General features: G+C 39.0%; 1 protein-coding gene across 1 annotated transcript in view; it reads left to right on the forward strand.

Annotated features, from left to right (window-relative positions):
* LOC140000544 (potassium channel subfamily K member 5-like) overlaps positions 1-13,089 on the forward strand; it is a 37,976-nt gene extending 24,887 nt beyond the window's left edge. Inside the window, exons 2-5 of the mRNA XM_072030537.1 lie at positions 4,476-4,587; positions 5,994-6,160; positions 7,059-7,227; positions 7,962-13,089. Coding sequence (XP_071886638.1) covers positions 4,476-4,587; positions 5,994-6,160; positions 7,059-7,227; positions 7,962-8,782 — 1,269 coding nt within the window. The 3' untranslated portion in view covers positions 8,783-13,089. The remainder of the gene's footprint in view (positions 1-4,475; positions 4,588-5,993; positions 6,161-7,058; positions 7,228-7,961) is intronic.
* The last annotated feature ends 2,782 nt before the right edge of the window (positions 13,090-15,871 follow it).

The raw sequence follows: 15,871 nt of genomic DNA on the forward strand, positions 1-15,871 counted from the left end.
AGCACCCCTGGAATTTCTTTTTTTTTCTTTTTTCCTATTGCTTATTTTTATCAGATTCAGGCAATCCATACTGAAGTGTCTAGGATATATAAAATATAAAATTATGCCTACCTGATATGCAAAACCTGTATCACAGCTTTACTGTACTCCTTAACTTAGTATAACATCACTAACCACATGTGGGTCCTCTCACACCTCAACCATTCTGTGATTCTTTCACTTGTACGCAATTGCTTGTGTGCCAAAGACTGCAGGAATAACCGTCAGTACTTGCAGAAGTCATTTTTTGCTGTAGCAAAGGTAGCCTTATGGTCCATTTGGCCTTTTAAAGGAAATTTTCTGTAGTTTAATATGGTCCATGACAGAGAAGCCAAATGCATTCAAACTTATATTCAGATAATATTGTGTGAACTACAGCTATAACAACCTGACTATAGCCATTATGAAATATGACTGGGTTTGGATAATGATGAATTAGCTCAAAAATCAGTACTGGTGTTTGACAAGGGTGTATATACACAGACTTCTTTGCAACCTCTTTCTTATTAGAAGTGAACAAAGATACCACTGTAAAGAGATTTCAGATCAGAATTTACTTGCAAGTCATATTTTTCTAATGGAGTTGTAAAACTGACTTTTAACAGATTGCACATTTTACTTGGGACTTAATACTGGATGGAAGCCACCTTCTAAACGTTTCCTAGAAAGAAGAAAATTTGTGTATTTGTGTATTTCTTCACACGTCAAATGGTGGAAGGTGATAGTCCTGTCCCATTTTCCTTTCTTCTGAAGTTCAAGAAGCTGAAGTAAAATGGCACATTCCACATAGTTACTCCCTCCTAAGCATGCAGACAGACTCCAATTTGCCAATTCCTTTAGTTTTATACCCTTGCATTACTTCTAGAGGGACTGAATGTCATTCTGCTGTGACTGATTTTACCTTGAAGTGCTACTGATCAAATTTCAAACTCGCCATGCCTCCTGCGTATACAAACAGAACTAGGAACATACCTATATTTCTGTGGGTCAAGGCTTCTCCTTTCTGTTTTCTCTCTGTTCAAGTTGGTTTTGAGAACTTTCAGTCATATTGTTACTTGTACAGAGGGATGTAAGTGGTATGTTCCCAAAGCATCTGAGATGCTCCTTTCCTTTGCCTGAGATACAGGAGATGTAACAAGTAGTTCTTGTGTGCTCTGGTAAATCTTGAGCAAAGTTGATCATCAGAGAGCCTGTAAAAATGTCACCAAACCCAGGAGACACACAAACCTGTAGTGGAGCAGTCCTGGGGTTTATCTGTTGGGGATGTACCTGCAAATGGAGCAAATTGTCTGCTTGATTATATTCAGATGACCTCCTTGTTTCTACTTGTGTTAATGTAATCAGAAGATGCATTACTTTTATTCGCATCTTAAGAATCGCTCTGCAGTTGCAATGTCTGTTTACTCTCAGCAATAGCTCTAGGGACTGGCGCTTACTTATTTTCCTTTTTCACTTGCCAAAGTACAGATTTGGGGTGGTGGGGAATGAGGGAGGAGAGAAGGAGGTTTGACTGATGTGAGGCAAAAGTCATTTGACAGTAAATAAGTTTTCTTCACTTTTTCCATACCAAACCATCATGAGGTGGGGTCTAAAGAGACGCGTAAATTCCGAGTTAGCAAACCATTTTCAACTTTTGAAATTGGGCGTCTTGAAAATGTATTTTCTAAATGACATCTCTCAGGGCATTGAGAGTACCTAAACAATCTGCTCTCTTCTTCCTTTCCCTCCCTACCCTCTGTTTTTGTATGTGAAGGCCTTTTAAATAATTTTTCCATAGTTTAAGAACTCCAATGCAGGCAACCCGGGACATTGTGTATCCTAGATTATGATAATCTATGACAGTGCCTAACATTTACCAAAGAGGGGGGGAAAACATATTTGCTGTTCAGTTGTACAGTGTCCACTTGTACATGTATTATTTGTTGAAGCCAAAATATTTAATCATTTCAGTATGGGCAAAAGTTTTCCTGCTTGGAAAGCAGCTACATTTTCCCTCCTGCACCAAAGCTATCAAAGCTTGTTTTGTGACTGTCTCTGTTTCTGCAGCTGGGATAAAAGTAACTTGAAAAGGCTAGACTGAAAATTGCAGACAATCATATGCTAATAGCAGATAGCTGTGCTAACAGGGACAAGAAGGAGGTGGCAGCTTTGGCTGGAGAGTAGCTGTGATTCCCAGTGTTAACACAGCTCAGAGAGCTGCTATCTTGTCCGAAATGCCAGCTGACTGGGTGTGAAGGGCAGCCATGTGCTACCCATCCCAGCAGCTTCTTCCCCTTGGATCTGGGCCCTCTTGCCACCTCCAGACCTTGGCAGACCTTGAAGTAACTGTACATACTTAATGGGAAACTGAGCTCATGGACTGAAGGTGGAGTAATGCAATGAGATAATGGCCCAGTGACAATGGAAACATACTTCAGTGCGCCTCATATGAGATCAGTTGCTTTGTGAGAAAAAATAGAAATCCAAGTGAGTTTATAGCACAGAAAAGAACTGGAGAACTTGATATTACCATTTTGTGCAGTTTTGGTGGGCAGTGGAAGAAGTCAAGGCATCTTTTCAGGGATGATAGATCACGGATTGTGTCTATAGGGTGCTTTGGATATCTTTTGGGAATTTCAGGAAATTCGTCTACAGAGCGTGACAGAAATGTATGAAGTTACTTTGGTCAGATCACAGAACATTGTGATCTGTTATAGCTGCCTCATATTTTTTGGAAGGGGGTGGCTTACTTGCCTGCTGTCAAACTGCCCGTTTTAGGGCTATTTCTTAAGTGCTATTTTCTTTTGACAAATAACTGCCTTGGTGAGAATTCCCTCTGCATCCTTTTCTGTTGAGAGCCTGGAGGCTATGGAAAGACCGCATGCAGCTCTGCATACCTTCAGATTCCCAGCAGAAAGGTCTAGTTCTGTACCTTCATTCACTTCCAGTGCTCCTCCTTTTATCTTCCATAATAGCTTGTGTGTTGAAAGTGCTTTTTTAATTAAATTGTTTGCATCTCGTATATGCTCAATATATTCACTTTGAGGGCATTTTTATTACAGTAGAAGGGTGGTGATATGTAAGTCTCAAGAATAATTAAAACTTGTGTTAACTTGTGTATGTTTTTAACAGTGATTGAACTTTGTGTTGAGTCTTTGCTAGGTCCAAGATCAGATCTTAAATCAAATAGGAAGGGGCAAATGAAGGAAGGAAGGGTTGGTTGTAGGCACCTATATAAGATATTACCAGTTTAAGGTAAACCTCACCTGTCATGTTAAAAGAATGTGCTTATATATATATATATATATATATATATATATTTATTTATATTTATATTTATATTTATATTTATATAATGAATATATGAACCCCCATATATATATATGAACCCTCTAATTTTAGATATTTAGCTCAAGCTAGTTTTTGTATTCAAACTTATCAAGGGAGAGATATGGAAAGTGAGATATTCTGAATCATCTTTTGGTGGCACCTTCAGCTCTCTGTGTGTGGATGTAGCCTTACAAGGTTAGACCACCTTGGTTTACAGTTGGGAAAAAAGCAGAGCAAGTTGATAAGGCTTTAATAGCAGCATTATATGACAGAGAAAAGATTTATATAACTAGGGACTTTCAGGAGAGAATGTGGTAAACCATACTTCTCTTTTACTTCAGGGAGCTGGAAATACACATCCAAATCAGCAAGATGTACAATGTTGATCTGAAGTTTTGACTTTGTGTGTTAAATCATCAGGTTCTTGTATTGTTGTATTTTATATAGTCTAGTCTTGGAAAGGCAGGGGAGGCTGTGTTCAGAGTCGCTTCCTACGGGGAAGACGGCGAATGAAAAAGGGACCAAATTCAAAATCAATTAGTCTTGTTACATTAAATTTTCGGAAAAGTGTTAATTTGTCTTTCTTCACTGAAAATACAATGTTATATTGGCTTGTAGATGGTCTGACTTTGCCAGGGATAGCAGGTGAATTAACATGAATCACACACTTTTTGCCAAGGATTCTGTGACGTCTTGTTCATACCTAAGTCAAGCTGGGACGTGTAACAGTGTTTTGAAATGGATAGTAGTTCTGACGATGTCCCAAACGTTAAACCAAGTTCAGGAACTACACTGAAGGTTAAATGCTAGCTCAGCCTGGAGGAGTGTGCTGAGCATCTGGAAGAGATCCATTTGGGTTAAACTGGTAAATCAAGTAAGAGCTTATCTGATTAAAGCCCCTATTTAAATGTCAGAGCATCTGCACTACTTCTTACTAGCTGAAGCAAATTTTTCATATTTCATAAAATTGTTAATTTATTAGGCCGGCCTTTGGAACAAAAAAAAAAAAATCCTTACGTAGTCATTTTGCAAGTGTGAACAAAGGGAGAAAATCCCAGAGGGACAGACACATTTTTGTTTCAGGCTTTCAGGATTTCCCAAGAATGACTGTAAACTGTTTCCTACAGGTTGTGTCAAATGCTGCTGGTCAGGGGGTTGCCATCACTGGGAACAACACTTTCAACAACTGGAACTGGCCTAATGCTGTGATCTTTGCTGCTACTGTAATCACTACAATCGGTAAGCATTTGCTACATCAACTGTCCTAACTGTAGTTTTCCTTATGATCCACTGTGCTTGTACTCTTCCATTTCTGTGTCAGGCTAGTCACTGAATAAGCTTGCTATGGCTGGAGTTGTGTAGAATACACAGGTTTGTAGAGGAAAAATATTTTAGGACACTTTGCTCATGGGTGTATATAAGAACGTGTCGTTCTAACAAGTAACTGAGTCAATGTGCTGATGGGGATAATTGGGGTCATTCTAGTTCTCTTCATTCATTAATGCACTTAAATTAACAAATCATAAAGTTCCCTAACTGAAAGCATTACCAGACATTTCATTAAACTAATATTTAAAGCACGTGCATATAAGGTTTTTGTATAACTGTCCTGTTGCTCACATTCATCCTCTTCAGCTACTGAATTAGCAGTGTTCTTGGCTTACAGAACAATCTAGGCTATTTTTAATCTCTTAAAGAATATAAGGAACAAGAAGTGTGGTCTTATAAATCTCGTTACTGATTTGTGCTTATAAAACCCTTTGCATTGACATACAGAAGGTACATTGGCATCTTTTAGGGAGTAATCTTTGCTACAAGGTATCGGTGCACCCTGGCTACACCTACAACATAAAAAAAAAAACAAAAACAAACAAACAAACACAGAATATATATGGCAAAATAACCAGAGAAGACTGGAGATACGTGTAAATGGAAGCCTTACTGTTAGGTCATACAGCACTGCATTTTTAATTATTTGAAACTCACAATACCCATCTTATAATCTAGGTTGTGACACAAAGAAGTCAGGAACCTAAATAAGAAAAATCTGGCACAAGTTCAGAAAGGGTTCTGATTTTGAGTTTGTAATGTCATTTTGGGTTCTGTGACCAGCAAGGAATGAAATTCAATTGAAATATCTTGCAGTGTCACAACTCACCTTCCACTTAACTCTCAAACCCTTACCCTGGGAAGGTAACAGGTCAGAAAGTAAATATGCATTAATGGATCTTTCATGTGAAAGCTAACTTCAGGGTAAATTTTGAGATTTCATTTCATAAAATTGATTCAAACTCGAGCTTTTAACATTACTGCTTAAGGCTGGGGAATCTTATTAGAGGTTTTGAAATGAGTTTTAGTTCATATTTATCTCATCTTGTCAAGGAAAAAGATGCACGCTATCCAGGGAACACTTAAAATGTAGTCCTCCTCTCAGCCTGCAGTAATGGAATACACATTTTCTGAAGTAGCACTGGAAGGCATCCAGATTCAGAAGATCAGCTGGAGTAGGCTAATGTTCTCATAGACAGTGAAATAAGGAGCATCTGATACAGCAGAAGGCCATGCAATGTTGTTCTATGTATAGGTAGAATTGCCTTGAATTCTGTACAACAAAGACAGACTGTGCATATGCTTATCTCTTTTAGGTTACGGAAATGTTTCACCAAAGACGCCCTCTGGGCGTCTCTTTTGCATATTTTATGGGCTCTTTGGAGTTCCTCTCTGCTTGACATGGATCAGTGCTCTGGGGAAGTTCTTTGGAGGACGTGCAAAGAGGCTAGGCCAGTTTCTGACAAAAAGAGGAGTAAGCCTGGTAAGGTCCTCTGCTTGTTTATCGTCCTACTGTGTATTTTTGATGCATAAAGTATAAGCTTAATTCATCTGCTAATTGTAGTAATAAACAAACACTTGTATAAATATGAATTTCCCAAATGGTTGTTGCATAGAAATAACCGGGAGGTATTTTGGGTATGTTAATTCTTCCAGAAGTTTTAAGAAAATGAGGTCTTGCAGAAGCATTTGGTAATACATACTGTAATTTCTTTGAAGACATATATCTCCATACATGAGAAACCTATAAGATCAATATAGGTGACGCTCTAATTTCAGAAACATTCCCTACAAGCTCCTCTGGCATGGAAATAAGCTGTCCTGCTTTGTTCCTACCTGCTTGTGTGCTAGCATAAGCACTTTCAGCTGATTCGCTGCATAATAGTAAAACACTGTTTTATTCTGTTACTGTTTTTTTGTTTGTTTGTTTGGTGTTGGACAAGTTTTGTCTCAGTTCTAACTGCACAGAGGTGGGATCAAATGCAGGACTGAGTGTATGGAGGAGGGTGGGACTAGTTTGGGCCCTAGTTTCAGAAACAGCACCGACTTCCTTGGTTCAACACCCAAGAAGGTACAGAAAATGATGGTGAAATGTGTGTGTTTGCAGCTTTGTGAAGCAGGGTTTGTGCAGAGGTTAGATGAGTGCCAAAAGAGGTAGGAAGCATAAATAAGAGAAAAGCAACAAACAGTCCTGACCCTCTATGCACAAATGAACCGTTGTAGGAAACAGTTGTGTTCACTTCAGTCAGTGACTATCAGTTACAGCTGATAAACTGTTAGAACAAAACTCCAAAATGACTGATACTCTCAAATGATACTCTATGCCACGGAAGGAAAAGAAAATTATCTTTTTTTCCCTGATTTTTTTTTTTTTTTTACAGAGGAAAGCACAAATTACATGCACAGCTATTTTCATCGTTTGGGGTGTCTTAGTCCATCTAGTTATTCCTCCTTTTGTCTTTATGGTGACTGAAGGATGGGATTACATTGAAGGCCTCTATTTCTCATTCATCACTATCACCACCATAGGGTTTGGAGATTTTGTTGCTGGTAAGTAATTATATTTTATGTATTATTTTGCTACATGCACAGTGTGTGGCAATTCTGTTTCTAAATTCTAATTCCAAAAACTATTTTCTAAGCTTTTTAAAAACATTTTTCTGAATATAAGGCTCAATAAAATCTGAGTACTGCTCCAATGGACTGCATCTGGCTCTTCCATCTTAGTTTAGATACCTAAGACCTTTACTGGACTTAGTCTGGAGCTGAATTCTGGAGTTGGTCATCCTTCCAGCTGCCCCAGGTCCCTGTTTCAGGCATGGAGCTTTCCTATCCACCATGACAGTTTAGCATCTTTAAAGGAGATCACATAACCTAAGCAGAGTGCATTGGCGCTGTGTGATACTCTCTGTGCAGCTGTCTAGAACTTGTCAACAGGAAATGCTGAACATACTGGTGTCTACCTCATAAATCCTGTCTTTCTCTAAAATCTGCTATGTTATTTGGGGCTTTGGAGATGGTCCTTGGTAAGTGGAATTCTGAGGCTGATCCTTTTCTCAAAGAAAGTACCTATATATATACTTTAAGGGCTGGGAGAATGCTTAGATTTTTTTTTTCAAAAAGAAGAAACTACTTTTATAGCTTACAAGGAGCACATGCTGCCATTTTATGTTGTAGCCCAGTGGTCAGACTATACAGAATGGAGTACCTCTCAGGGTAATAACTTAAAATTTCTCATCTGAGAGTCCTCTTTCAGTAATGTTCTTGTTTTTAATTCTTTCTAGGCGTAAATCCAGATGCAAACTATCATGCCCTTTACAGATACTTTGTGGAGTTATGGATCTATCTGGGACTAGCTTGGCTTTCACTCTTTGTCAACTGGAAGGTCAGTATGTTTGTGGAAGTTCACAAAGCAATCAAGAAACGGAGGAAAAAAAGAAAAGAGTCATTTGACAACCATCCTAGGTCTAAAAAACCCCTTCAAATGGGTGCCTCAAAGGATGTGAACATTTTCAGCTTCCTTTCAAAGAAGGAAGAGACCTACAATGATCTTATTAAACAAATTGGGAAGAAGGCCCTGAAGACAAACAATGACAAGATAATCAAAGTAGAAAATACCAAACAAAATATGCAGAATGCCAGTAAAGATGCTCAGGTGACTTACACAAAGACAGAGTCATTTGAGTATGATGAGTCTTCCCTGGACATTCAAAATGGTCATGTACTCAGGCACCTCCATGATAAACGTATTGGAGACAGCCCTCTAGAAGGAACCATGTTTGTAAACCAGCTAGACAGGATAAGTGAAGAAGAAGGTGAAGTATGGGATTCCAGAGACTATCGACCCTTAATATTTGAGAATGCCAATATAACATTTGTAAATGAGGATGATGATGAAGAGGAAGATATCTCAGATGATGAAGAAACTTCAAAATCCTCCATGGATGATAATCTTGTAGAGGAACCTGAAACTGAAAAAAAACTGGTAAAATTCCCATCCTCTGATGAATCTACCTTTACCAACAACGAGCTAGAACTTTCTGTGCCTTATGAACAACTGATGAATGAATATAATACAGTAAGCAATGTGAAGGCTGCAACGTGAAGCATGCTTGACAGTGGTTTTCTGAAAATGGTCAGTGCATATTGAACAAATTAATAGAGCAAGGAGAAAAGCATGTTTTTGCAACTTCTCCTATCTCTTTGAAAACAAAAGCAAGACCCAAACTAATGACCTCCAGTGTCTTTTTCCTATCCTAAGTTGGTTTCTGAGCCCATCAGCTTTGCTTATCTGAAGAGACTTGTAAAATAACAGTTGAATCAGGAGTCCTGCTCCGTCTTGGGATTTTATGGTTCTTGAACAAAGTAGACAAGAAAAAGACTAGTTAATACACTGGACCTGCTCTGCATTTATGCATTTCATTGAGGAATTAGTTTGGGAGTGTAACTATACTGTTGCAAAGAGACTGGTTTGGGCATCAAATGTGTTCGGTTACTCCACTAGCCCTTCTGAAAACGTGGATTTGAATCCTGCTTTGATCAAAAATGAAAGCAAGGGTTGCTTTTTTGTTTTGTTTTTGTTTTACTACCCATTGTTAAGTTTGTACCACAAAAAATTGTGCAACCACTAGTGGTTCTTAATGAGAAACTTTAGATGGAATACCAGGGACACAGATCTGAGCTGAGGTGCACTGGCAGACTGAGGAGAGGAGGAAGCTTTTAAAACATCTGTCTGGAATATGTCAGTGCTTGTCAAATTATAATTGTAGCTTTGTGAACAAAATATTCAAATTTAAAATTCCAAGGAATGGATTGAGAAGGCAAAAATCCTCTGGGATGAAGCTCACCAATTGGGCTGCTAAACTGCATGTTATCCCCAGAACTGTTGAAGATTAAGGTGACTAAAAAACCTATTGATAAAAGCATGCACGAGCACAAGCAGGATGCAACAAACTTTTTTAATGCTGAAAGTGTCCTTCCACTGTCCATTTCCTAGAGGAAATACTTGAATGAATCTTATACAGTATCTATGTACAGGTGAAGTTTTAGTGACACTGCTCTTCTGAGGGGAAAAAAAATTGCATTTGGAGACACAGATATTCTCTAAATGCCCTAATGCCTGTCAGAAGGGACTTGCAGCACTGCTGCTGACCTGTGCAGTGTGTTAGTCAGTATTGTTGTTTGATGTTCCTCCCTGCCTTGGTACTTCAGACTAGACTTGAATGAGAGATGATTTTTGAAACAGTTGATTATACTTTGCTTGTCTGTTTTGTTTTAAAGCCTGATCTATGTGCATATACAATGGTTATTATATCCCACTTTCAAGAAGGCTGAACAATGTCAAATCTTGTGCAAAGCTGAGATGTGATCAAGTGACTTAAGGCCATAAAGCACTTTCTAAAAGGGACTTTGGCTGTAAGCTCCTGAAAGTATTATATGTGGCTTGGAAATGAGCTTCTCACTGAGAAGGAAATATGTCTTTTTCATAACGTTTAATCCCAAGACATTTTGGCTACAAAGAAAATTATACCATGATTTTTCTTTTTCCGTATCCTTGCATTAACCTGGACAATTCTTTCAAATGAGGCTGTTGATTATGCATCGGCAAAAGGTACTGACTTTGGTTGTATCTAATCTACTTGGAACAGAAAATAGCCAAGACCTTTGAACCTTAACATCTCAAGTTCTGTTATTTTGTATAGTTTCGCTGTATTTAAGTCATTCCAGTATGTCCTCAAGTTTCCAAAGTTCAGTGAACAGTTAAGTTGTTTCATTCTCATTTTCAGTGTAAATCTGGCCGACTCACTAGTTCTGTAAAATGAGCTTATGGAATTTTACAGTGCTAATCTTGAATTACTGCATTTTTGTAATAACTGCAAATATGGGCTGCAGCTTCAATTGCCGGTCTCTTCTTTGGAAACTGGCAGTCTGGTTGGTTGGATGTCCTCTTGACAAGAAGTTTTGAAGTTGCCTACTGTGAAATGCAAGATTGTCTGTATTGATTTCTTTTCAGCATCTTCCACGTATGAGATTTTTCAAATAGAAAGTGAACTACGGCCAAGTCTGTTATACTGACAAAAATGCGGAATCAACATCATTAGAATCAGTAGTTAATATGTATTTGATAATATTGCTATGGGGAGATTCTAATTTCAAATTCAATTGCTTTATGTTATTGCATCTGAAGTAAAAGAGGGAGATGGACTATCAAGAAGATTCTGACTTACTTTTAAATGACTCCCCCACCATGCACACACACACACCTGCATTGTTTTAAAATGACTCCGAGCCCTTCTTCAACTACTTCTTTGTATCTGAAGGGTTGTGGTTGACAGCTGTACCTTGTAGCCCTAAGAAATTTTAGGTAAGTTGGCATACCTGATACACAGGGTGTTTGTATAACAAGTCTAACCTGCATTTTTTTTTTAATTTAAAAATGTTTATATTAGTTTGAAAGAAAATGAGAAAGCACTCCATATAGCTTTTGTTGTCCTCCAACTTGTCTTCCATTATTGATGCAAAGATCAAAAGTTTTACCAACAGTTAAGCTACAGGACAGTAAGGAGACAAAATGCTTGCTGAAATAGTATGAAATGGAAAAGCATAGTCAAAGTCTGATCTAAATTGCAAAATAATAAGTAAATAAATTTCTCTTTAAGACAGAAATAATATGACCCAGATACTTGGCTGGGCTCCTTTGATTGGGAGGGTTGTTGCACACTGGAACCCAGATTCTCCATTCTCCGTTGTGAAGTGCACTTGTATGCCAGAGCTGAGAATGGACGGGATCTGTTTCATATTATCATGTTAGATGCAGCTCTTTGGCCTTTCCCAGTGTAGTCAGCATAGACTATGAGTACGTCTAATCATCATCATGGGATTTAAAGTAATAGTTTAAACTTATTAAAACAAAGTAAAAAAAAAATCTCACTTTTGGGGGGAAACATGATCACACCTCACAAAACTGTTCTCAAGACATCCCCACCATGTGCCTTAATGCAGTTCTAATACTGGGTGGAAAAATAATCTTTATACAGGGGCCAACATAATTGGTCTAATTAAGCCCTACTTGTTCTCAGTGTTCTGGAGGGATTTGGTTGGCACATGATTTTCATGCTGCCTCTCCAAAAAACTGAACCATTTCCCAAGGGTTTTAATATTATGGTGCCATCTCAGAAGTACCGAAGTGCTAAGCAAGACAGCTTTTTGTCTGCCTGTCTTCCATGTCTTGAGAAAAGTGAGTTAGAGGGGTGTCCAGGCTGGATTTTGAGCTTTTCAGCCTCAAAAGTGCCTCCAATTAATTTGAATGAATTCCCTAGTGCTATTAGGTAAGGTTTTGTAGTCATTTCAATTATCTGGTCAACCTGGAAACATTTTCTTTGAATGCCATGTAAGATCTCTTTTGGCTAACTAGTGATGTTAGGAGCTCCCTTACCCCTGTATAATTACTTTTTATAGGTGAGGCAGATCTCTTACTAGAAAGAGAGGAAAGGGGAGTCTTTTTTATTGTTTTAATCTTTAAAAGCACATGTAAGGAAAAGATGGAGTAGAAGTGAAAACTCTTCTTTCTATCTATTGCCTATAAGTAGCTTGTATTTCCAGTCACATGATGTGAATGCAGACCTATGCTTCACAATAGTAACTTAGTAATTTTGCCAAGATGAGCCAATACTTTAAAAAAATAGAAAAATAAACCTTTAAATGTGACAAAAATCTGTTCCTATAAAGGCCCTTTTAAATGTTATAGACTAGGTGACCCCATCCTTTATGACATGGTTGTGACACTTGCTTTTTTCTTGTGCTATCGAAACCTGTTTTTACCAGAAGGGCATCATTTTCAAATACATATCTCATGGCAGGCAATCTAACACATCTGATACACTGGTACGAAATCACTGAGGAAATACAAGAAGCGATGTGTTAAATTTTTCTGAACCTAATGATTTGTGAATCTGTTGCTGGCGATAGATGTCACAAAACATGCAGAAATAAAACCATAGAGACTGATAACAGATCCGTGGTGACACAGCTGTATATATTGAGATATTTTTCTCCAGTTGAGCTTGGAGAGTACAAGCAGAGACAGACAAGCGTTGCTGATGAGGAGAGCAAAAAGCAATATACAAGTCTGTTGACCTAAACAGAAAACCAAGAGTTCTGTTCTAGACTTGTGATTTTTGTGCCTCGTTGGATTCATTCCACTTGTGATGGATTTACCTTTTAGAAAATTAGCTTGTCTTTCATAATTGCTTTTGAAGTTTGTACAGTTCTGACTCTATCACTCCATAATATGCCTGTCTGTCTATTCTTTGTTGCTGATTGTCACTGGAATCACACTGTATGTAAATATTTGCTAAGTCTTTGTAAAATGTAATTTATTTTAATATTTTGCAATAAAAATTTTACAATTTACCCTCTCAGTCGAGAAATGAAATTTTTTTACAGCTCCCTATAGTTGTAAGGCATCTCACAGATGAGACTGGTCCTGTTCCAAAGAGCTTGAAGGTGTAAGGAGACGATAAAGCAGTTTTATGCAAGCAGATGCCAACACTTGTATGGAGCATTGGTGACCAGCAGCATCTAGTCTGCAGTTAAATACAGCATAGCAAAATATTATGCAGCAAGGATTTGGAACAGCTGTTGAAGGGGGTAGAAAAGTTTATTTTACAACGGCGTCTTTTCAAGGGGCTGTTTATTTTTAAATAAGATGCAGTGAGACAGGCAGTGTTAGAATTGATCAGTACTATGATAAAATAAGAGATGTTTATAGCTGATGTCTGCATCTCATGCCAGAGCTATTGAAATATCTGAGTGGCTGCTAATGAATTTTCACAAGACTTTTAGCAGCAGTGCTCATAGTCTGGAGGTCTAGAAGTATTTACAGTCTTTCAACTACAGAAGTTGCTTTAAAATGTCTTAGAAAATAGATAACCGCCTGCCTTAATGGGTAGCAAAATGTGAGTCAGCGATGCCCACGATAGAGGTGGAGACATCTGGAACGGCCTCAACCTGGGGGAGTGGAGACTGAACCTTGGCTTCTGGGCACCTGAGTGAAATCCCTGAGGTGTGAGCTAGGAAAACTGGGTGATGCATGAGGCACAGGAGGGAAAGGTGGAGGCTGACATGCTTTGCGTAAGGCTAGCCAGTCTCCTTCCATCCCCAGAAGAGTTCACAGAAGTGGTGGAGGAGGAAGAGGTGCCTGGCTGGTGGCTGCTGCCTGCAACAGCCAAAGCGAGGGAGGTGGTGTCCCCTCATGGTGGTAGGACATAACTGAGTCTGGTAAGCACCCGATAACATTTCTATCAGCTCCTAGCAGGCTGGAGTCCCCAGACTATTGTATTGTTCACTGACCGCCCTCGGTATTTTAGTAGAGAGTAATTTCAAGGGGGTAGGGTAGCAAGAAGTAGGAAAACAGGATAAACCTGTATCTGTTATGAGCCTGTTCTTATGGTCCATGCCTGGCTGTGGGTTCCTCTGAACACAATAGCTTAATAGATGTAATCGCAGACCAGCTGACACTTAGAAAAATTGAAATCTGAACACTTATTTATAATTTAGTTTTTAGCATATGTGGTGCAACGTGATACCAGCAATCTGTAGCTGAAGGAAATGCAGAACTTGAACCTTTAGTTCTGGGAGATGAAGACAGTGGCACAGTAGGTAAAGAGCTTCTGTTTGGGGCCATTTTATACAGGAAAGTGCTACTTCAATCTCTTCAGGGCAGCTTCCCGTAGCTAGACTTACATCCTGAAGACTCTGTAAAATCTCTTTTTCAACACTTATGCAAGGATCTAGTGGGCGGCGGGGGAGGACTGTTGCTCTGCAGATTGAGCAGGAAGAATTGTCTTTTAAATTCATGACTTATACCTTGTGCCTTTCAGAAAGCGTCTTTTGTGCTTTTGTTTTTAACCTTTTTTAGCTTCAACCTATCCTTGGTAATATAACTAATACTCTATTCCTATGTAGCTACGATTAACAGGTTGGGCTGAGTAAAATTTTCATTAGATGTTGGCTTCTTTTTGTTCAAAAAATAAAAAATATGGAGCTATGTGCTTCCTTCACATAGCCTGCAGAGCTTTGCAGCCCTATAGCAGGCTGTGGCTTTATTTGTACTCCATGCCTGAGGAACAAGGGGGAGCAGGGAGCAGGTGGGTGGAAGCAACCCCAGCCCTGCTGCAGCACCCAACATTGCATCTATGTGGCCCTGCGCTCCCCACAGCAAACTTTCAGGCAGTCCCATTACCAGTCCTATTACATGTCTCCTTGCAGGGTGAGGGGTAAAAAAGAGCAGGAGTAAGAGTGGGAAGGGAGCAGAGATAACTGGAAGAAAAGGGGCACCTACAAGGAGTGGGGCTTAGTGAGCCTGTGGGTGTTTAGGAGTAGGATTTGTTGCTCTTTCCAGCACACCTCACCCATGTCCTCATAGTGAGCACTCAGCCTTGCCTTTTCCTGGCAGGCCAATGCCTTGTTTACCTCTCAGCTCAGACGTGTTTGTCACCTATAGTTCTTGCACAGCATGAAATACAGAGCTTGCTAAAGGATTGCTTTTCACTTTAATGTTGGTAGATACCTTCTGCTGAGATGCAGCTAATGCAATGTCTGCTAGCTCTCACCATGCAGGCAAGGGCTCAGAGGTGTATTGTCAACCTTTATTGCCCTGATTTGTGCCTTGGTTCCCAAAAAAACTAGACTGATAGGGGTGATGCGGGGGGATGATGTTCTGTCGGAACACAGTGATGTGTGCAGGTGCTTTGTGTCCTGGAATGAAACCAAATGCACATAGTGATTTTTTAGGATTATACAGCCATCCTACCATAGAGAACAGTACCAGGACTGAGTGGAGAGCAGAGGTCCAAAACAAAATGCACACAAAGTTTCAGCTCACTGGCCAAGGAAATTTGCCATTTCAAATCACAAGGGCTCTGAAAACCAGGTAACACATCCTAGCAAGAAGGGCTTCCTCTCATCTGCTTGTTTCCAAGTACAGCCTGTAGCCAGAATTCCTTCTTATTAAGTATATATACTTGTGTATATATACATATGAAAAAGATTTTTCATATATGATAAATATTCTGATGGAAATACTTAAAAAAAAAAAAAAAAACAAATCACAAAACAAACAAACAAACAAACAAAAAACACCACACTTAGAATTTACAAACTGAACTGAAGCAACCATGAACAGAATATTTTC

Source organism: Anas platyrhynchos, chromosome W (assembly GCF_047663525.1).
Source record: "Anas platyrhynchos isolate ZD024472 breed Pekin duck chromosome W, IASCAAS_PekinDuck_T2T, whole genome shotgun sequence".
Classification (NCBI taxonomy): Eukaryota; Metazoa; Chordata; class Aves; order Anseriformes; family Anatidae; genus Anas; species Anas platyrhynchos.